The sequence below is a fragment of the Oncorhynchus mykiss genome, chromosome 3, assembly GCF_057628025.1.
Source record: "Oncorhynchus mykiss isolate SJ-2025 chromosome 3, ASM5762802v1, whole genome shotgun sequence".
Taxonomy (NCBI): domain Eukaryota; kingdom Metazoa; phylum Chordata; class Actinopteri; order Salmoniformes; family Salmonidae; genus Oncorhynchus; species Oncorhynchus mykiss.
Genome location: NC_143024.1, coordinates 19,945,223 through 19,967,723, shown reverse-complemented (window position 1 = coordinate 19,967,723; position 22,501 = coordinate 19,945,223). Strand labels below are relative to the sequence as shown.

At 44.7% G+C, this 22,501-nt stretch overlaps 2 protein-coding genes and 2 non-coding genes across 5 annotated transcripts in view; 3 read left to right on the top strand and 1 right to left on the bottom strand.

Moving 5' to 3' along the window:
- The first annotated feature begins 72 nt into the window (after window positions 1-72).
- Window positions 73-4,293, top strand: LOC110520892 (small ribosomal subunit protein eS27). Of its 2 annotated transcripts, XM_021598339.3 has the most exons (4): window positions 73-157; window positions 744-852; window positions 1,540-1,650; window positions 4,034-4,293. In XM_021598339.3, exons 1-4 carry the CDS (start codon window positions 152-154, stop codon window positions 4,060-4,062), a joined length of 255 nt encoding a protein of 84 aa, XP_021454014.2. In that variant the 5' UTR covers window positions 73-151; the 3' UTR covers window positions 4,063-4,293. The 2 variants fall into 2 exon arrangements, with proteins under 2 accessions (XP_021454014.2, XP_036823763.1); XM_036967868.2 differs by lacking the exon at window positions 73-157 and having other exon boundaries at window positions 702-852.
- Window positions 1,304-1,438, top strand: LOC118964372 (small nucleolar RNA SNORA13). Its single transcript, XR_005051421.1, has one exon. It is a non-coding gene; the product is annotated as a small nucleolar RNA SNORA13 (small nucleolar RNA).
- LOC118964373 (small nucleolar RNA SNORA13) lies at window positions 1,723-1,858 on the top strand. Its single transcript, XR_005051422.1, has one exon. It is a non-coding gene; the product is annotated as a small nucleolar RNA SNORA13 (small nucleolar RNA).
- A 343-nt stretch (window positions 4,294-4,636) lies between the features above and the next one.
- LOC110520846 (nuclear pore membrane glycoprotein 210) overlaps window positions 4,637-22,501 on the bottom strand; it is a 65,666-nt gene continuing 47,801 nt past the window's right edge. The window contains exons 20-40 of the mRNA XM_021598276.3: window positions 20,340-20,441; window positions 20,051-20,179; window positions 19,797-19,924; window positions 19,542-19,674; window positions 18,999-19,061; window positions 16,581-16,760; window positions 16,419-16,499; window positions 16,184-16,315; window positions 14,274-14,420; window positions 13,162-13,247; window positions 11,703-11,877; window positions 11,375-11,550; window positions 10,613-10,833; window positions 8,554-8,690; window positions 6,745-6,868; window positions 6,493-6,645; window positions 6,099-6,382; window positions 5,762-5,963; window positions 5,317-5,430; window positions 4,884-4,943; window positions 4,637-4,801 (exon numbers count right to left, since the gene is read on the bottom strand). Coding sequence (XP_021453951.3) covers window positions 4,698-4,801; window positions 4,884-4,943; window positions 5,317-5,430; window positions 5,762-5,963; window positions 6,099-6,382; window positions 6,493-6,645; window positions 6,745-6,868; window positions 8,554-8,690; window positions 10,613-10,833; window positions 11,375-11,550; window positions 11,703-11,877; window positions 13,162-13,247; window positions 14,274-14,420; window positions 16,184-16,315; window positions 16,419-16,499; window positions 16,581-16,760; window positions 18,999-19,061; window positions 19,542-19,674; window positions 19,797-19,924; window positions 20,051-20,179; window positions 20,340-20,441 — 2,931 coding nt within the window. The 3' untranslated portion in view covers window positions 4,637-4,697. The remainder of the gene's footprint in view (window positions 4,802-4,883; window positions 4,944-5,316; window positions 5,431-5,761; window positions 5,964-6,098; window positions 6,383-6,492; window positions 6,646-6,744; window positions 6,869-8,553; window positions 8,691-10,612; window positions 10,834-11,374; window positions 11,551-11,702; window positions 11,878-13,161; window positions 13,248-14,273; window positions 14,421-16,183; window positions 16,316-16,418; window positions 16,500-16,580; window positions 16,761-18,998; window positions 19,062-19,541; window positions 19,675-19,796; window positions 19,925-20,050; window positions 20,180-20,339; window positions 20,442-22,501) is intronic.

Here is a 22,501-nt window from a genome sequence, read left to right as displayed (position 1 = left end):
TTGACCTCACAAACATGGCCTCCTTTGCCTCGCCTCCTTGACACGTAATGGCGACAAAACACTTCCGGCCCCCGCTCTTCGGCCCGTTCATTTATTAACTGTCAACTTCCGGTTGATCCTTCTTTTCGGCAACGGCTACAAACTCGCCAACATGCCAGTAAGTGCGCACACAGGCAATATAACCCTTGCTTCATCCTTGGGAATTTTGTTTGAGCGGGACATGACCACATCCATCGATGTATTAGAACTTTGCAAATATTACGATGTATTTATATTCGGGATTATTCAACCAATGGATAGCTAGTACAATCTTAAACTGCGTGCCAAGCGCGTGCTATGGTCTGCTGAATTTACGCAATATGGCGGCGTACATGCAATAGAAAGCATGGACTGACATCTAACTAGCTAGCTAACTAGTTTGATGTTTAGTGATTGTTTCTAAGCATTTGACAGCGCTTGTACACGATGCAGTTTGACTAGATATGCGCATTCCTTGACTTATGTTTGATAGTAGACGTACGCAGGCTTTAGCTAAACAAGCTAACGTTAAGCGTAGGCTAGCCAGTACTGAAGTTAATAGCCAGGCGTTTACCCAACGAACATTTGTCAAAAATGTTTTTGATTATACTAACTTATGTACACGTCTCCCGTATGGACATTGTTTTAACTTGTTAGCTAGCTAGATTATCAAATAAACTTTATCTGCATTTTCTAAGATGGCCACCCTCTGGTTTCTCTTTCAGCTCGCAAAGGACCTGTTGCACCCAACCTCAGAGGAGGAGAAGAGGAGTCACAAGAAGAAGCGTCTTGTACAGAGCCCTAACTCGTATTTTATGGACGTCAAATGTCCAGGTTAGTGTGTCTCCCTGTAGCTTAGCTAGAAGTGACTCCACGGCTCTGCTCACACCAAACGCAGCCGTCATTGTAAATAATGTGTTCCTAACTGACTTCACTTATTTTATTTTTTATAAATACGTTAACCAAACTGACCATGGTTTAGTATCTAGGGATGTGGGACCATATTCAACTGACAGGTCATTGGTTTGCCTGTCTTCAGTAAAACTGGTCAGTCCACCAAAGGGAGAGTTTGCATGGCTAATGTAAACTAGATGTGATCCAGTGTGGCTCGGTTGGTAGAGCATGGTACTTTCAACGCAAGGGTTGTGGGTTTGATTCTCTCAGGGGAACAGTACAAAAATGTATGTGCTCTGTAAATTGTCAACTAAATGACTTAAATGTAAATCCAGTCTGGTGGTCATTTATTACTGAGACTGACTTGTTTCTAGAGGGATGTGTAGCGACTTGCCTTTGTGTTGCCCATTCATTGTCTCCAGAGTGAATGAGGTGTCAACCAAGGCATACAGTAACCTTGTGGTTGTCTTTTTTTGGAAAGGAATCTCCACTGATTCCTTTCAATAACCGCAAGAACACAACAGTAATTAGAACATCATTTGTGTGTGATTTGTTGGGACTGAAAACACGAGTTGGTCTCGTTCAGGACATTGAGGTGAATGTTAATTTGTCAACTATTCTCTACAGGATGCTATAAGATCACGACAGTGTTCAGTCACGCCCAGACGGTCGTCCTGTGTGTCGGATGCTCCACAGTCCTGTGTCAACCTACAGGGGGTAAAGCACGCCTCACAGAAGGTACTATATTACACACACCCTCAGCCTTCCACACAGTGTCCAGGATAGAAAAATACTGTTTGACATAATTGATGCCTTTATGTGTTGCCCATTCATTGTCTCCAGAGTGAATGAGGTGTCAACCAAGGCATACAGTAACCTTGTGGTTGTCTTTTGTTTGGAAGGAGTCTCCACTGATTCCTTTCAATAAGTAACTGCAAGAACACACTAGTGTACAGAAATAATACTGTCTGTTCTGTTTCTAGTTGTAAGTCTGACCTGCAACTCTTTAGGATGAGATGTCAAATTAAACTCCTTTTGGTTTTCCAGTTGAAAATGTCATTTTTTTCCCCCCATACTTTACTGACCATGACCCAAATAATTTAATGTATTGCTTTTCAATAGCCCCCATTGAAGCATGACCCTTGACAGCTCAGGTTGGCAATGTCTTTAAGGCTAGGAATGGTCAGGGACCTCACAATATTATCATAACAAAACTTAGAGGAAAATTCCACCCAAAACCATTTACAGTGCTACATAACTGTGGACAATATGTTGGTAAACAAATGTTTCATTTTGTTATGATAAGGTTGGTAGCAATGTGTGGAAATCTGTCTCTGCTCAAGTCGACTACAAAATCCACAATGCAAAGCTCTGTAGCTGGCTCGCAAACTTATCTAAACGCAACACCAGCATATGAAGTTGCTAGTTAGTGCAGTTTGTTTAGGTGATTTCACAGCTATCAATTTAGGAGTCTACAATCTCACCATTTTCAACCTGCAGATCGATGTGCCTCATCGTAGTCTGACATTCACAGCAGCACCATGCAATGACGAAGCAGACACGGGGGGGGGGGGGGGGTTAGTCCCTTTGTTAAATTACACATTTCAATGTAAGAAAATCACAAATGTGATAAATGGCTCACTCGAGAAGACACCTCTCCCCGTATTACAATCTAAAAGTCAGCCTCCCACTACCCTGGAAGTTAATGGGAATATATCAGTGCTGCATCATACCGGCCTGAATGACAATGGCTCAGATACACATGAAATGACCAATGGAATTGATAGAACATACCCAGAGATGCACAAAAACACAACATTCAAAATGGGTGAATCTTTATTGCGATTTGACGTTAAACATTTATCACTATATGATCTGTGCTGTTGCCAGGTGGAACCTTTGCTTAGTGACCGGTGCTATATACCGTTTCCTGGATCACCAGTCAGTTTGTCTGTCCTAGTGTTAATGATTGACAATATTGGCATGCAATGAGTTCCTAGTGAATGGACCATGTTTTTTTATGTCCACACCAGACACGCAGGTTGAAATATCAAAACGAACAATATACTAAGATAAACGCAACATGTGTTGGTCCCAGGTTTCATGAGCTGGAATAAAATATCTGTTAGTGAGCATTACACAGGTTCCCCTTGTGCTGGAGACAAAAGGCCACTCAAATGTGCAGTTTTGTCACAATGCAACAGATGTCTGGAGTTGAGGGAGTGTGCTGACTGCAGGAATATCCACCAGGGCTGTTGCCAGAGAATTTAAAGTTCTCTACCATAACCTGCCTCCAATGCCGTTTTAAGAGAATTTGGCAGTGCAGACCACGTGTATGGCGTCGTGTGGGTGAGCAGTTTGCTGATGTCAACGTACAGAGTGCCCCGGGGTTACGGTATGGGCAGGAATAAGCTACGAACACAATTGCATTTTAAATGTGCAGAAATAGCATGAGATCCATTTTTTTTATAGTTATCTTAGACCAACAGATGCATATCTGTATTCCCAGTCAAGTGAAATTAATGTATTTTAATTGACTGATTTCCTCATGAACTAATTCAGTAAAGAATTTTCAGGTTGATGCAAAACATTTAACTAGCTAGCTGTTGTGAGCTAATTTGTCCTGGGAAATGAACAAGGTCCTTTATTTCTGGATCTTTATAGAATATTGACCAATTTTGAGTTGCGCACAATCGTGTGTTCTCTACTCTGACAATCCACAGATAAAAGGGGAAACCTAGTTAGTTTCTAGTCATCTCTCCTTCTGTGGACTTTGTCGGTTGGCAACCAACTTTAAAGTACATTACCACCGCCGACTGGTGTGTGGACCTTTTGTTCATATTTCAATAATCAACGAGGAGATGGGAGAGGCGGGACTTGCAGCGCGTCAAGCATCAAAAATAGAACCACGTTTATTTTAGCGCCTGGCTACGCAGACGCAGTTTAGATTAAATGATTGAATAACCTCTAGGCTGTCTGTCTGGCCTTAGCTATCCTCATCTCCTTCCCCCACTAGGCTGTCAGTCTAGCCTTAACAATAAACAGTAGTTGGACTTCACTCTCCCTACCATATAAAAGTGAAATCTGTCTGGGACCATAACTAACTCTCTCTTTCACCCAGGATGCTCATTCAGGAGGAAACAGCACTAGACTCTCAGCAATGGAGCTTGTTGGACCGAGAGACCCAAGGGAGGAGAGACGAGTGACCCCACAGTGACCCTGCTCAGGAAGTGACAACGCGAGAGGAAAAGTGGAGATGAAACTGAAGAGGAAAGATGGTGTTGAGCTCTGCTTTGTGTATGTAGAGAGAGAACGTCCCCTGGCATGACATCACTCCACCGGTCTCTCTCACTTAATAAAGTTTAGCTTTTTGTTAAAGAATCCAGTTTACTTGTCAATCTTTGACTATTATTAGAAAACAACATGGTGTGATGTGGGGAATGTATGCTGGTCATAGATCTATGCCTGAACAACTACCTAGAGACCCTGTTCAAGTAGACCCACTGTTCTTAAATCAGGGGTGTCTCATTCCATAGAGGACCTAGGGTCTGCTGTTTTTTCCCTTTCAATTAAGACCTAAATAACCAGGCGAGGACAATAACTTACTAATCAGTGACCTTAATTCAACCAAGTACAAGGGAGGCGAGACCCGGCAGACACTCGTCCCTCTGGAATGAGTTTGACACCTGTGCCTTAAATGGACCAACGCAACACGCTGACAACGTTTGGCAGGAAATGGTTTAGTTGGAAGGTTTCAACATGGATCATTCACAGGGCTGTTAGTGTCACCGTGTGCTCCAGAGCCAGTTGCGTCGGCGGATGATCCTTTCTGTGTCTGGAGACGAGGGTCTAATCCAGGGAGAGAAACGCACCGTCCTGCTGCATTCCACTGGAGAACACACACCAGCTTTGTCATAAAGTTAAAAAATAATTGATGCCCCAATATAGTAGGAAAGGTAACTGGTACTGACGTGTGTTGGGGTACAGGCCGACCACCGGGACAGGAACCGTCTGCATGCAGGAGTTAAACACTGACAAATACAGAAGTGTCACCAACTGAGGTTAGTTATCTATGAATAAGGTAGTGGTGGTATGGTTAGTTACCTATGAATAAGGTAGTGGTGAAGAGTGGTTAGATAGTTACCTATGAATAAGGTAGTGGTGGTATGGTTAGTTACCTATGAACAAGGTAGTGGTGAAGAGTGGTTAGATAGTTACCTATGAATAAGGTAGTGGTGGTGTGGTTAGATAGTTACCTATGAACAAGGTAGTGGTGATGTGGTTAGTTACCTATGAACAAGGTAGTGGTGATGTGGTTAGTTACCTATGAACAAGGTAGTGGTGAAGAGTGGTTAGATAGTTACCTATGAACAAGGTAGTGGTGAAGAGTGGTTAGATAGTTACCTATGTATAAGGTGGCAGTAGTGGCCATAACTGCAAACACAGCAAAGACCAGGATGAGATGGAAGTCCAGGAGCTGAGTCCAGGAAGATTGTAGACGAATCAGATCTGTGGAACCTGAACACACACTCAGACAGGGCCAGATGTGTGGATACAGGGGTGAGTCAGTGGGCTATAGCAGGGTTTCCCTAACTCTGTCCTGCCCCCCCCCCCCCCCCCCCCCCCGGGTGAATGTTATGATTTTTGTCCTAGCACTACACAGCTCATCCAAATAATCAAAGCTTGATGTTGAGTTGGATATTTGAATCAGGTGTGTAGTGCTAGAACAAAAACCAAAACGTGCACCCAGGGGCGGCCCCAGGACCGAGTTTGGGAAACACTGTTGTATAGGAACGTTTTCATTGTCGTGTTTAGCTGTGTTTTGGCTCTGTGTGAGTCTGCTCCTCACCTATCTTCACCTCGCTGTCCACCGTGATGTAAACTGTAAGGGCATGAGTCTGTGGGGTCAGGTGGCTGGAGAGGGTGATGTTGGCAGGAGGGGGCAGGGCCTGACTTTTGACCCAGGAAGTGGAAATGTATACAGACAACACCAGATGTCCGTCTGATTGACTGGGCTCAGATAGCAGCACGTCAGTACTGTCAGAGTGGAACTAAACGCAACACAGAGAGAGAAGAGATATGGATTGCATTCACTCCATACTGTCTATGCCAAGGTCTTAAAGCTGTATGCATTGTGTATTGTGGGGCTGTAAATGCTCTAATGCTTAATGTTAAATGTGACCCACCTGTAGGGCAGAGAGCACCTCCTTGGTGCCCAGCACAGAGAACTCTGCCATGGGATGCAGAGCAGATAGCACCAGGAAAGACACTGGGCAGTGGAACGCAGGCAGGTACGGCAACTGTACCAAACGTCCGGAGAGAGGTAGCGACAGAGCAGAGAGAGGGAGGACAGGGACGGGGGACTGGCCCCGCAGAGAGGCTGAGAGAGCGACGGAGACAGAGAGGGAGGAGAGGAGGTGGAGGACGGAGTCTGACTGGGGACGGACAGAGACTCTGCAGCTGTATTCACCTGAGGGAGAGAGTCAAAAATTGGTAAAATAATTATTTACTGTATCATTTTAGAGACATGGTATTTTTATCAATGGGATAGGGATGAGAAGTCCTGTGTCCCTGTCGTACCTGTGTCGAGGTCATAGTGAGGCGTGGTGACCATCACAGCCTGCAGCGTGTTGAGCTGGAGGTAGGGGGCGCTGAAATGCAGGAAACACCGTAACTCTGCCGCTGGCTGCAGCCTCTTCTCTATGGCCTCCCTCTGGGACAGGGAACACTGAGCTGGGGGAAGAGATGGGGAGGTGGGGGAAGAGATGGGGAGGTGGGAGAAGAGGAGCAAGGTAAGGAGAGAGAGCAGAGAGGTATCAATTTACTACTCACCTGTGTTGAAGGGGGAGGTGTATAGTTCCACAGGAACAGTGTAGTCAGCTGCGTCAGGCCAGTTGGTGAGAAAACGATCATCAGGAGGAGAGAGTTCTGGGATGACTGGAGAGTCCACCTTCACCTGTTGGCAAAACACTACCATGGTGGCCCATTCATTTCCATGGTAACCCTCTGCTGTACTATACAGTGCCTTGCGAAAGTATTCGGCCCCCTTGAACTTTGCGACCTTTTGCCACATTTCAGGCTTCAAACAAAGATATAAAACTGTATTTTTTTGTGAAGAATCAACAACAAGTGGGACACAATCATGAAGTGGAACGACATTTATTGGATATTTCAAACTTTTTTAACAAATCAAAAACTGAAAAATTGGGCGTGCAAAATTATTCAGCCCCCTTAAGTTAATACTTTGTAGCGCCACCTTTTGCTGCGATTACAGCTGTAAGTCGCTTGGGGTATGTCTCTATCAGTTTTGCACATCGAGAGACTGAAATTTTTTCCCATTCCTCCTTGCAAAACAGCTCGAGCTCAGTGAGGTTGGATGGAGAGCATTTGTGAACAGCAGTTTTCAGTTCTTTCCACAGATTCTCGATTGGATTCAGGTCTGGACTTTGACTTGGCCATTCTAACACCTGGATATGTTTATTTTTGAACCATTCCATTGTAGATTTTGCTTTATGTTTTGGATCATTGTCTTGTTGGAAGACAAATCTCCGTCCCAGTCTCAGGTCTTTTGCAGACTCCATCAGGTTTTCTTCCAGAATGGTCCTGTATTTGGCTCCATCCATCTTCCCATCAATTTTAACCATCTTCCCTGTCCCTGCTGAAGAAAAGCAGGCCCAAACCATGATGCTGCCACCACCATGTTTGACAGTGGGGATGGTGTGTTCAGCTGTGTTGCTTTTACGCCAAACATAACGTTTTGCATTGTTGCCAAAAAGTTCCATTTTGGTTTCATCTGACCAGAGCACCTTCTTCCACATGTTTGGTGTGTCTCCCAGGTGGCTTGTGGCAAACTTTAAACAACACTTTTTATGGATATCTTTAAGAAATGGCTTTCTTCTTGCCACTCTTCCATAAAGGCCAGATTTGTGCAATATACGACTGATTGTTGTCCTATGGACAGAGTCTCCCACCTCAGCTGTAGATCTCTGCAGTTCATCCAGAGTGATCATGGGCCTCTTGGCTGCATCTCTGATCAGTCTTCTCCTTGTATGAGCTGAAAGTTTAGAGGGACGGCCAAGTCTTGGTAGATTTGCAGTGGTCTGATACTTCTTCCATTTCAATATTATCGCTTGCACAGTGCTCCTTGGGATGTTTAAAGCTTGGGAAATCTTTTTGTATCCAAATCCGGCTTTAAACTTCTTCACAACAGTATCTCGGACCTGCCTGGTGTGTTCCTTGTTCTTCATGATGCTCTCTGCGCTTTTAACGGACCTCTGAGACTATCACAGTGCAGGTGCATTTATACGGAGACTTGATTACACACAGGTGGATTGTATTTATCATCATTAGTCATTTAGGTCAACATTGGATCATTCAGAGATCCTCACTGAACTTCTGGAGAGAGTTTGCTGCACTGAAAGTAAAGGGGCTGAATAATTTTGCACGCCCAATTTTTCAGTTTTTGATTTGTTAGAAAAGTTTGAAATATCCAATAAATGTCGTTCCACTTCATGATTGTGTCCCACTTGTTGTTGATTCTTCACAAAAAAATACAGTTTTATATCTTTATGTTTGAAGCCTGAAATGTGGCAAAAGGTCGCAAAGTTCAAGGGGGCCGAATACTTTCGCAAGGCACTGTACCTCTCTGAGGGCCTGCTGTCCACCTTCCAGTCTGTAGTAGACCACTACCGTCCCAGAATGCTTTGCCAGAGCAGCTCCCGTCTTTGGGTCAATCTGCAGAATACGACTAGACGACACGTTCCACTGACCTGGCTGGCCTGAGACAGAGAGAGAGAGAGATGTGTGTGTGTGTTTTCTTTTATTTTGACCCTTCATTTTATCAGGGAGTCATACTGACACCAAGGTCTCTACAGATGAGCCCTGAATGACAGAAATGACAGAAAATACACACTTCAAAAATACAAAATGGAAGCAGAAATAAAATCATGGTCATGAAAAAGAGACATTCATCAGTAAAAAGGTCCTCAATCAGCATTCTGAACTGGCCTAGAGGAACCAAAACATCACATTTAAGAACATTTTGAAGATTGTTCCACAAATAAGGTACAAAAAAACTAAAAGCTGATTTACCTAACTCATTAGAGACAAAAGGACTAATTTCCAGAGTTAACAATTCCTGAGACCAGGTGTGGTAACTCCTATGTCATAAGTTCAGTAAAGATGTTCGGTACAGTGGGACTCATTTATAAATGAAAACATAGCAATGTATCAACCTATGTGAGTGACATCAAAGAGGGCCAACCAACATACTGGTAGAAAATGCAGTGAAGAGTGCTAAAACTGTCACCCGTAATAAAGCACAGTGCGCTATGATAAATTGCATCTAGCTGCGTTAATGAAGTAGCAGCTGCGTTCATATAGATGATGTCGCCATAGTCTAGGACTGATAAGAACGTTGACTGACTAATCTGCTTTCTACTATTTATCGAGAGGCAGGACCTATTTCTATAGAAGCCCATTTTTATTCACAGCATCTTAACTAATTCGTCAACATTATTTTTAAAATACAGCTTTTCATCTATCCAGATGCCTGTAAGCAGGGACACGATCAATATGGACACCATCCAAAGTACATATGCTTAAATCAGAGTTGTATTTATGCGCTCTAGAGAACAACATGTACTTAGTTTCACCTGCATTCAATACTCATTTCAGGTCAATAAAGTTTTTCTGTAATACAATGAAGGCAGACTGTAGTTAGCATACACAACAGTATTATCAGCATACAATTGCAGGTTAAACCTTTTTACAGACAAGTTGATATTGTTAATGTAAACAGTCAAAATTACAGGACCAAAAATTAACCCCCTTTCATAGTATCCAGGAAACCTGATTTAACACCATCAGTAGACACACATCTGTCAAATGATTTTCACACCAGTTACATGCAGCCTGGTCCAGGCCAATTGAGGCCAGCTTGTGAATGAGCAGTGAGTGAACAACAGTATCAAAGGCCTTTGACAGGTCAATGAAGAGGGCAGCACAATGTTGTTATCCATACAGTTAAACACATTTATAACTAGGGATGGAGCAGAGATGCTATGACCTTGTCTAAAACCCGACTGATGTACTTATAGACTACATTTCAAAGATAAGAAGGATCTTAGCTGAGAATTAACCAAGGATTCTAATATTTTAGCGAGGCAAGAAAGTTTAGAAATAGGGCAATAATTATTTAGGTCACCACTTTTGTGAAGGGGGAGTACATGGGCCGCCTTCCAAACCTTGGGAATAGTACCAGATATAATGGTCAGGTTAAAATATGGGTTAATGATTCGGCAAGCAGGGGGCAGAGAGCTGCAGCAATAATGGATCAAGCATATCAGCCCCAGTTTTTGATGTTTCTTTTTACATCAATCTTAAGCAAGACAGCTAGCACATCACAGATAGTAAATTGCTGAAATGAAAACAAAGTTTCACTAGAAGTTGACGTGTTAACCGTCGAGTCAGCTAGAGGCTGGCGGAGTGAAGAGCAGTCGATTGACTGACCAGGTCTTGGTGGCAGGTAGCCTAGCGGTTAAGAGCTAGTAACCTCCAACAACAACTGCTCCCTGGGCCCTGATGACGTGGATGTTGATTATGGCAGCCCCCCCGCACCTCTCTGATACAGAGGTGTTAAATACAGAAGACACATTTCAGGTGAATGCATTCAGTTGTACAACTTGTGTGTGTGTCTCACCTTGCGGTCCTGTCAGGGGGGTGTTGAAGCAGAGTGTGTCTCCGGGCCTGAGTGCGTGTGGCGGGGCAGAGATGGCGGGGAGGACAGGGAGGGGGGTGTAGTCACTCAGGGAGGGGTTGGTGGGGTCTGCCTGCACCCCTAGGACTGTCAAACCCCCAGACACTGTCTGGACCACAAAGGAATGACTGTCTGAGTCTGGAGTCACCTGCACCAAGTCATCCCTGAGAGAGAGAGAGAGGAGAGAGTGAAAGAGAGAGAAAGAGAGGGAGAGAGAGCGAGAGAGAGAGAGAGAGAGAGAAAGAGAGGGAGAGAGAGCGAGAGAGAGAGAGAGAAGAAAGAGTGTTTAAAGATGGAATCCACATTAGGGGAAACAACGCTACTGTTCGCCCTGAGCACCTTTGTTATGGTTTTTGTCTTGCTGTTGAAACAGAAGAGAAACAGAGGAGAAACAGAGGGCAGCAGACTCCGTCCGCATGGTAAAAAATGATCTGTATTTATTGTGCTGTTCTATCATGCGGGCAGTGATGTCTGAGAGGAGAAACAGTGTTGGTTGTTGGCAGTAACTTCTTTGCTTCCCAAACGGACGTGGCAGTTTGACCATGAAGGATCCCAGCTTTAAGGAAAATAAAACAGACAGAGAGATTTGACTATATACTGTGTGTGTTACCTGTTGGTGGTAATATCAGAGTGTGTGTGTTACCTGTTGGTGGTAATGTCAGAGTGTGTGTGTTACCTGTTGGTGGTAATGTCAGTGTGTGTTACCTGTTGGTGGTAATGTGTGTGAGGGTGTTATGGGCGTTGAACTGTTGTCCCAGGTTGTCGTAGCAGAGAGCCCTGACTCTGATGGTCCAACCCAGGGGAAAGGCAGGCAGGCCTCCCCCTCCAACACTGTACAGGCTGGACACACTGAATAGCCTGACAAACCACACTGGAGACACCTGGCAGACAACACACAAATACACTTTTGTACTCCCTAGCATGGTCAGATAGTGATGACCCAGTCCCAGTTAGGGTCAACTGTGGATGCTGAGTTTCTCACCAGGTCTACTTTAGAATGGATCCCCTCGAAGGACACAAGTGACCAACTTACCCGGACGCTGATGAGCAGGGTCTGGTTGACCCCACAGGTCTCCATAGCGATGACCTCCAGCAGGGCGGATCCCGTGTCAGGCCCCGCCCTCAGAACTCCCTGGCTGTCCACCGTTACAAGACCCTCCCCTTTCACACACTGACACAGGGCGTACCGCACAGGACAGATTGCGTCTCTAAAACACACAATCACACATGCATGACTACAGACATGAGTACAGACAAACACACACACACACACAACCCCATAGAGACTGGACACACAGTCCAGACACACCATAAAACTATAGTATACAGTCAATACAGTCCAGATGTACTGTCACAACACACCATAAAACTATAGTACAAGTCTGTATACAGTCCAGATGTACTGTCACAACACACCATAAAACTATAGTACACAGTCTGTATACAGTCCTGATGTACTGTCACAACACACCATAAAACTATAGTACACAGTCTGTATACAGTCCTGATGTACTGTCACAACACACCATAACAGAGGTCCGGACAACAGGCCCCCCGATTTGACATACTGAACTCTATCGGAGAATTAGTTGGTGAACCAAGCGAGGTAATAATTTGAGAAACCAAGGCTGTTGAGTCTGCCAATAAGAGCCTCATTCTAAAGTTGATCAGGGAGGTGACCAAGAACCCGATGGTCACTCTGACAGAGCTCTATTGTTCCTCTGTGGAGATGGGAAAACCTTCCAGAAGGACAACCATCTCTGCAGCACTCCACCAATCAGGCCTTTATGGTAGAGCGGCCAGACGGAAGCCATTCCTCAGTAAATGGTACATAACAGGCCACTTGGAGTTTGCCAAAAGGCACCTAAAGGACTATCAGATCATGAGAAACAAGATTCTCTGGTCTGATGAAACCAAGATTGAACTCCTTGGCCTTAATGTCAAGCATCACGTCTGGAGGAAACCTGGCACCATCCCTACGGTAAAGCATGGTGGTGGCAGCATCATGCTGTGGGGATGTTTTCAGTGGCAGGGACTGGGAGACTAGTCAGGATCTAGGGAAAGATGAACGGAGCAAAGTACAGAGAGATCCTTGATGAAAACCTGCTCCAGAGCGGTTCACCTTCCAACAGGACAACGACCCTAAGCACACAGCCAAGACAATGTAGGAGTGGCTATGGGACAAGTCTTTGAATGTCCTTGAGTGGCCCAGCCAGAGCACGGACTTGAACCCGATCGAACATCTCTGGAGAGACCTGAAAGTAGCTGTGCAGCGATGCTCCCCATCCAACCTGACAGCTTGAGAGGATCTGCAGAAACCCCCCAAATAGAGGTGTGCCAAGCTTGTAGTGTCATACCCAAGAAGAATAGAGGCTGTAATCGCTGCCAAAGGTGCTTCAACAAAGTACTGAGTAAAGGGTCTGAATACGTAAATGTGATATCTTGTTTTTCTGCACATGCAGACATACACAACCACACATGCTGGCTCTCACTTGTTGCTCTGTAGTGCGTAGTGTGAGTAGGGAGACATGAGGATGGATCTGGAGGTTCCTACAGCCAGCTGCATCTCCTGGTACACCTTAGAGAGGAGAGAGGAGATAGATCTGGAGGTTCCTACAGCCAGTTGCATCTCCTGGTACAACTTAGAGAGGAGAGAGATCTGGAGGTTCCTACAGCCAGCTGCATCTCCTGGTACAACTTAGAAAGGAGAGATCTGGAGGTTCCTACAGCCAGCTGCATCTCCTGGTACAACTTACAGAGGAGAGAGATCTGGAGGTTCCTACAGCCAGCTGCATCTCCTGGTACAACTTAGAGAGGAGAGAGATCTGGAGGTTCCTACAGCCAGCTGCATCTCCTGGTACAACTTAGAAAGGAGAGATCTGGAGGTTCCTACAGCCAGCTGCATCTCCTGGTACAACTTAGAGAGGAGAGAGATCTGGAGGTTCCTACAGCCAGCTGCATCTCCTGGTACAACCTAGAGAGGAGAGATCTGGAGGTTCCTACAGCCAGCTGCATCTCCTGGTACAAATTAGAGAGGAGAGAGATCTGGAGGTTCCTACAGCCAGCTGCATCTCCTGGTACAACTTAGAGAGGAGAGAGATCTGGAGGTTCCTACAGCAAGCTGCATCTCCTGGTACAACTTAGAGAGGAGAGATCTGGAAGTTCCTACAGCCAGCTGCATCTCCTGGTACAACTTAGAGAGGAGAGAGATCTGGAGGTTCCTACAGCCAACTGCATCTCCTGGTACAACTTAGAGAGGAGAGAGATCTGGAGGTTCCTACAGCCAGTTGCATCTCCTGGTACAACTTAGAGAGGAGAGAGATCTGGAGGTTCCTACAGCCAGCTGCATCTCCTGGTATACCTTAGAGAAGAGACATCTGGAGGTTCCTACAGCCAGCTGCATCTCCTGGTACAACCTAGAGAGGAGAGATCTGGAGGTTCCTACAGCCAGTTGCATCTCCTGGTATATCTTAGAGAGGAGAGGACAGGACAGGAGTAGAAAGGAGTAAAGAGTGGAGAGGTTATCATATCACAGACATAAACTACTCAACAACAACCTATAAACAAATGTCTCAAAAGCAGGAGGTGGACCCAGTGTGTTTACCAGTATCTGTATCTCGTCAGAAAGCTGCTGGTGGGAGGCTGACGTGTGATTGGCCAGCTGAACTGTCACTCTCAAACTGGTCCTGCCCGCTGCCCATGCCCTCACCAGCACAGAGAAACTATGGGCAGGAGAGACAGTCACCCCCGCCTAACACACACACACACACACACACACACACACACACACACACACACACACACACACACACACACACACAGTCATATCCAAGTGGTTTGACACACATTGACCTACATATACAGTGCCTTGCGAAAGTATTCGGCCCCCTTGAACTTTGCGACCTTTTGCCACATTTCAGGCTTCAAACATAAAGATATAAAACTGTATTTTTTTGTGAAGAATCAACAACAAGTGGGACACAATTATGAAGTGGAACGACATTTATTGGATATTTCAAACTTTTCTAACAAATCAAAAACTGAAAAATTGGGCGTGCAAAATTATTCAGCCCCTTTACTTTCAGTGCAGCAAACTCTCTCCAGAAGTTCAGTGAGGATCTCTGAATGATCCAATGTTGACCTAAATGACCAATGATGATAAACACAATCCACCTGTGTGTAATCAAGTCTCCGTATAAATGCACCTGCACTGTGATAGTCTCAGAGGTCCGTTAAAAGCGCAGAGAGCATCATGAAGAACAAGGAACACACCAGGCAGGTCCGAGATACTGTTGTGAAGAAGTTTAAAGCCGGATTTGGATACAAAAAGATTTCCCAAGCTTTAAACATCCCAAGGAGCACTGTGCAAGCGATAATATTGAAATGGAAGGAGTATCAGACCACTGCACATCTACCAAGACCTGGCCGTCCCTCTAAACTTTCAGCTCATACAAGGAGAAGACTGATCAGAGATGCAGCCAAGAGGCCCATGGTCACTCTGGATGAACTGCAGAGATCTACAGCTGAGGTGGGAGACTCTGTCCATAGGACAACAATCAGTCGTATATTGCACAAATCTGGCCTTTATGGAAGAGTGGCAAGAAGAAAGCCATTTCTTAAAGATATCCATAAAAAGTGTCGTTTAAAGTTTGCCACAAGCCACCTGGGAGACACACCAAACATGTGGAAGAAGGTGCTCTGGTCAGATGAAACCAAAATTGAACTTTTTGGCAACAATGCAAAACGTTATGTTTGGCGTGAAAGCAACACAGCTCATCCCTATGAACACACCATCCCCACTGTCAAACATGGTGGTGGCAGCATCATGGTTTGGGCCTGCTTTTCTTCAGCAGGGACAGGGAAGATGGTTAAAATTGATGGGAAGATGGATGGAGCCAAATACAGGACCATTCTGGAAGAAAACCTGATGCAGTCTGCAAAAGACCTGAGACTGGGACGGAGATTTGTCTTCCAACAAGACACTGATCCAAAACATAAAGCAAAATCTACAATGGAATGGTTCAAAAATAAACATATCCAGGTTTTAGAATGGCCAAGTCAAAGTCCAGACCTGAATCCAATCGAAAATCTGTGGAAAGAACTGAAAACTGCTGTTCACAAATGCTCTCCATCCAACCACACTGAGCTCGAGCTGTTTTGCAAGGAGGAATGGGAAAAAATTTCAGTCTCTCGATGTGCAAAACTGATAGAGACATACCCCAAGCGACTTACAGCTGTAATCGCAGCAAAAGGTGGCGCTACAAAGTATTAACTTAAGGGGGCTGAATAATTTTGCACGCCCAATTTTTCAGTTTTTGATTTGTTAAAATAGTTTGAAATATCCAATCAATGTTGTTCCACTTCATGATTGTGTCCCACTTGTTGTTGATTCTTCACAAAAAAATACAGTTTTATATCTTTATGTTTGAAGCCTGAAATGTGGCAAAAGGTCGCAAAGTTCAAGGGGGCCGAATACTTTCGCAAGGCACTGTACAGGGACAAAGTGTAGCGTACCTGAGTGTGTCGGGTTTGTATCTCCAGTACTCCAAGCTTGCCCAGATTCCAGTGGAAGGAGAGACCAGACTCTACACTGCCCAGAGCAAAGGGGTTCTGACTATTGTCACTGCCCATCACATACACTGGCATCTAAATGCACGCACACACACACACACACTGGGGTTACTAAACCACATGCACATACGCACCCAAATACCGTACAAACTTACACAGAAACAAGCTACACTGTTACCTCAGTGCCCACAGACAGTTTGACCAGAGGGCCCTGGATCCTGACCCCTGTCAGGTTAAACACCTCCACATCCACCTCATCCTGACACACACACAAAGACAACCAGATAATCAACAAGTCAAAAGTATATGTGTGTGTGTGTGTGTGTGTGTGTGTGTGTACCTGTGCGAAGGTGAGCAGAGCTCCGGTGTCCTGAGTGACGGTCTGCAACGCCCCTCTGAGTTTGACCATGCCCACTGCCACTCCATGGACCAATCCTGTCTCGGTCACCGTGGCGATGCGGCTGTCACTCACAGAGAAGCCCACACTGGACTGGGGGTGGGGGCCGCCCTCCCACTTCACCTGAGAGAGGTGTGCGTGTGTAAGTGTATGAGAGGGAGTTATGACATTGACACAGTAGATAGTAATACCATGACTTCCATCAGCATCATATTCACTTTGTTGTGAATCTCTAAAAGCCTTTTGAATTGTCATGTGATCCAATGATGAATCAAACACTGTTCAAGACCAGAAACCTAGAAACAGAGCTAACAGAAACCTAGAGTCAAAGTAAACAGAAACCTAGAGTCAGAGCTAATAGAAACCTAGAGTCAGAGTAAACAGAAACCTAGTCAGAGCTAACAGAAACCTAGAGTCAGAGTTGACAGAAACCTAGTCAGAGCTAACAGAAACCTAGAGTCAGAGTTAACAGAAACCTAGAGTCAGAGTAAACAGAAACCTAGAGTCAGAGCTAATAGAAACCTAGAGTCAGAGTAAACAGAAACCTAGTGTCAGAGCTAACAGAAACCTAGAGTCAGAGTAAACAGAAACCTAGAGTCAGAGCTAACAGAAACCTAGAGTCAGAGTAAACAGAAACGTAGAGTCAGAGAAAACAGAAACCTAGAGTCAGAGTAAACAGAAACCTAGAGTCAGAGTAAACAGAAACCTAGAGTCAGGGTAAACAGAAACCTAGAGTCAGAGTTGACAGAAACCTAGTCAGAGCTAACAGAAACCTAGAGTCAGAGTTAACAGAAACCTAGAGTCAGAGTTAACAGAAACCTAGAGTCAGAGAAAACAGAAACCTAGAGTCAGAGAAAACAGAAACCTAGAGTCAGAGAAAACAGAAACCTAGAGTCAGAGTAAACAGAAACCTAGAGTCAGAGTAAATAGAAACCTAGTCAGAGTTAACAGAAACCTAGAGTCAGAGTAAACAGAAACCTAGTGTCAGAGCTAACAGAAACCTAGAGTCAGAGAAAACAGAAACCTAGAGTCAGAGCTAACAGAAACCTAGAGTTAGAGAAAACAGAAACCTAGAGTCAGAGAAAACAGAAACCTAGAGTCAGAGAAAACAGAAACCTAGTCAGAGAAAACAGAAACCTAGAGTCAGAGAAAACAGAAACCTAGAGTTAGAGAAAACAGAAACCTAGAGTCAGAGTAAACAGAAACCTAGAGTCAGAGAAAACAGAAACCTAGAGTCAGAGTTAACAGAAACCTAGAGTCAGAGAAAACAGAAACCTAGAGTCAGAGCTAACAGAAACCTAGAGTCAGAGAAAACAGAAACCTAGAGTCAGAGAAAACAGAAACCTAGAGTCAGAGAAAACAGAAACCTAGAGTCAGAGTAAACAGAAACCTAGAGTCAGAGTTAACAGAAACCTAGAGTCAGAGTAAACAGAAACCTAGAGTCAGAGAAAACAGAAACCTAGAGTCAGAGTAAACAGAAACCTAGAGTCAGAGTAAACAGAAACCTAGAGTCAGAGTAAACAGAAACCTAGAGTCAGAGTAAACAGAAACCTAGAGTCAGAGCTAACAGAAACCTAGAGTCAGAGCTAACAGAAACCTAGAGTCAGAGTAAACAGAAACCTAGAGTCAGAGTTAACAGAAACCTAGAGTCAGAGTAAACAGAAACCTAGTGTCAGAGCTAACAGAAACCTAGAGTCAGAGTAAACAGAAACCTAGAGTCAGAGTTAACAGAAACCTAGAGTCAGAGTAAACAGAAACCTAGAGTCAGAGTAAACAGAAACCTAGAGTCAGAGTAAACAGAAACCTAGAGTCAGAGTTAACAGAAACCTAGAGTCAGAGCTAACAGAAACCTAGAGTCAGAGTAAACAGAAACCTAGAGTCAGAGTAAACAGAAACCTAGTGTCAGAGCTAACAGAAACCTAGAGTCAGAGTTAAAGCTGCAATATGTAATTTTTTGGGTGACGATCAAATTTACAAAGAAATGTGTGTAATAGATCTGTCATTCTCATTGAAAGCCAGTCTAAAATGGGGTAGATCTGTTCAATGTGCGCTAATTCTATGCTTCCTATTCTTTTGTTTTTTCATCTATTACCTACGGTTTTGTACATCATTTTAAAACAGCTGAAAATAAAACATTTCAGTTATGTAAAATATATTTCACAGGGGTTTAGATGGTACAATGATTCTCCACACGATACTTGCTTGGTTTTGCACATAAACTGATATTACACGAACTATTAGAATTTTAGCAACTAGGAAATGTCAGAGTGATTTCTGCAATGTGTCAGCGTGACCAGAAACCCACCAGTGGCTCATCCTGAACCATCATTTTAGAAACACTGATAATGTGTATTTGGATACCTGTCCTACGCTGCCCAGTGTCAGTGCCAGACTTCGTGGCTGCAGGGTGAATCTGGGGTAGACCTGCATATGAAAACAATGTACAGTTCATCTGGACTGTATACAGACTGTGTACTATAGTTTTATGGTGTGTTGTGACAGTACATCTGGACTGTATACAGACTGTGTACTATAGTTTTATGGTGTGTTGTGACAGTACATCAGGACTGTATACAGACTGTGTACTATAGTTTTATGGTGTGTTGTGACAGTACATCAGGACTGTATACAGACTGTGTACTATAGTTTTATGGTGTGTTGTGACAGTACATCTGGACTGTATAGACTGTATACTATAGTTTTATGGTGTGTCGTGACAGTACATCAGGACTGTATAGACTGTATACTATAGTTGTATGGTGTGTTGTGACAGTGCATCAGGACTGTATACTATAGTTGTATGGTGTGTTGTGACAGTACATCAGAACTGTATACAGACTCTTTACTATAGTTTTATGGTGTGTTGTGTGCATTGCTCTGCTGGGGTTATGATTGGTTGTCTACCTGTAGCTGTTTGTGAGAGGAAGTCCGGACACTCCCACTGCTGTCCACTGCAGACAGGTGAAGACTGACCACTCCCACTGTATGACCCGACACACGGTAACCTACGGAGACGCTGTCCAACGGCCCTGCAGGCCTACTCACACACACGTTTATGTACCAGGTTGACTAAATATTTCACACATCTCTATCCAGTGAAATGTTTCTTAGGAATGTGGACATAACAGACAGAATGTACACACACACACGGGTACTCACTCCACAGTGAGGATGGGTGAGGAGGGGGTCAGTTTGAGGTGCATCAGAGGAAGGTAACGATGTAGGAACGGTTGCCTGTTAGAGTCTAGAACACGCACACGAACCAGAGCACTGTGGTCCACTTCCACCTGACACACACACACACACACACACACACACACACACACACACACACACCAAATGTGGTGTCCTATAATCCAGCATGGTTGTAAAGAGCAACTCTCCTTCATCCAACAGAATGAGAGGACACTCACAATGTCAACAAAATCTATCTGGAAGTCAGTGATGTCAGAGACGGAGATGGAGGTCACGGCAGGGTCAGCAGAGGTCAAACACAGATCATAGGCCAGGATGGAGGAGAGGCCGGGCCGCAGGGGAGACACCTAAGAGACATCACAAGCCTGACTTAGCAGCACTCTGTGGACCGTAGTCAGAACTTGGCTATGGGCAGTGTATGTGTGTTAATGGTGAGTTTGTGTGTGTGTTAATGGTGTGTGTGTGTGTGTGTGTGTGTGTGTGTGTGTGTGTGTGTGTGTGTGTCACCTGTACAACATTGCTGTTCTCCAGGTAAGTGATGTTGGCCAGCTCTCTGTCCTGAAGACGAACCAAGAAGTGTCCTGAACCCTGAACCAATGTCAGGTTCTCCTAGAGAGAGAGAGATATGAGAGAGAGAGAGATATGAGAGAGAGAGAGAGCGAGGAAGAGATATGAGAGAGAGAGAGATATGAGAGAGAGAGACAGACAGAGAGAGAGATATGAGAGAGAGAGAGAGAGAGACAGACAGAGATATGAGTGAGAGAGAGAGAGACAGACAGAGAGAGATATGAGAGAGACAGACAAGCAGACAGAGAGAGATATATGAGAGACAGACAAGCAGACAGAGAGAGAGAGAGATGGGCGGGCGGGCAGGCAGGCAGGCAGAGATATATGAGGGAGCGAGAGAGAGAGACAGACAGAGAGAGATATGAGAGAGACAGACAAGCAGACAGAGAGAGATATATGAGAGACAGACAAGCAGACAGAGAGAGAGATACGAGAGAGAGAGAGAGAGAGAGACAGACAGACAGACAGACAGACAGACAGACAGACAGACAGACAGACAGACAGACAGACAGACAGAGTGAGAGATATGAGGGAGAGAGACAGAGACAGACAGACAGACAGACAGACAGACAGACAGACAGACAGACAGAGAGACAGAGAGACAGAGAGACAGAGAGGTATGAGAGAGCGATATGAGAGAGAGATATGAGAGAGAGAGAGAGAGAGAGAGAGAGAGAGAGAGAGAGAGACAGAGAGACAGAGTAGGCTAGAGGTCATGATCAAAAGATAGATTTTTTGTCAGGAACATATACAGGATGCTACCCTCTACAACATAACCTTCACTTCAAATCAAAACTCAAAACCTACAACCTGATTTTGGATAGAATTACAGAATCACCTGGAAGGTTTACAACTACTACAGCAAATTCTCTGGAAAACAACAGAAACCTGAAAAACCATCCAACCTGGAACTGAGTGAGTAATGTTTAGTCTGAAACTATATTTATTTCCAAAAGCAAAGAAGAAAAATACACTACATTACTTTATAAGGACTGAATTCTAACATAATTCTGCCAAGCTTGATACAGCTTCAATTAGCACTGACGTGTCAAGTGAGAGGTGTCAAAGTCCATTAGCCCAACAATAGAAGGAGAGTCAAACAGTCTACTCCAACCAAATGGAGAGGCCTTAGAAGCTGCCTCCTGCTTTCAGAGGTAATTAAAATACAGTACCCTGTGTATGTAAAGAATGATAAGGCAAGAAAAGATTACAAAATGAAGCTCCTTATGGAAAATCAAGAGACACTTTCTGCTGACTATTACAAAAATGGGAACATCAGCAACCTTATCTTCCAAACAAACCATCCCCTGGCATGGCACAGTGCTATATTAGCACACTACCCCTTTGTTAAGAGAGGGGGTGTTAACGAGGGGTGGAAACTCAGGATACTTGACAACGAGGACTCTGAGTCAGCTAATATAAACCTCTATAAGTCTGGAACAGTAATGGTACAGGGTAACCCCAAACAGTTTCAGCTGAACTCTCACCTAATCAAAGAATTAGCCCAGCAGGAGAAGCTCTCCCTTGAGAAAGATACCCCCACCCCGAGCTGGTCAGACCAGACCTCTTCATTATATAACCCCACAGACGAGCCACCCCCAGCGGAAAGTCAACCTCCCAGCACAGAGTACTACCCTCTCATTGAAATGAAGGATCAATTTACCCAGCTGGAGGTAAGGCAGGTGGAGCTGGAACAGCAGGTGATTACATTCCAGTCAGCACAGACCCAGACAACAGTCCAGCACAACAACACTCTCTTAACCAGACCCGGAGAGCTGGAGGTGGAGAGAGACATATCTGCACTCTAGACAGTGGTGAGACAACTTCAACAGGAGCAGGAGCAGGAGAAGAACAGAACACTAGAGGAGAGGATCAGACTGCTGGAGGAGAGGTTGAGGGGGATGGTGTGTGACAGAGAACAACCCACTAGAGATGTGGCCACCCCCACAGAGAAGCCAGCAGAACAGCCCACCTCAGCACCCGACAAAAGTCTCGACACCACAGCAGAACAGTCCACACCAGACCCTGACCATAGCGTCAACATCACAGCAGAACAGACAAATGAAGAACCCCAAGCCCAGCGGCTCTCAACCCCTCTGAGC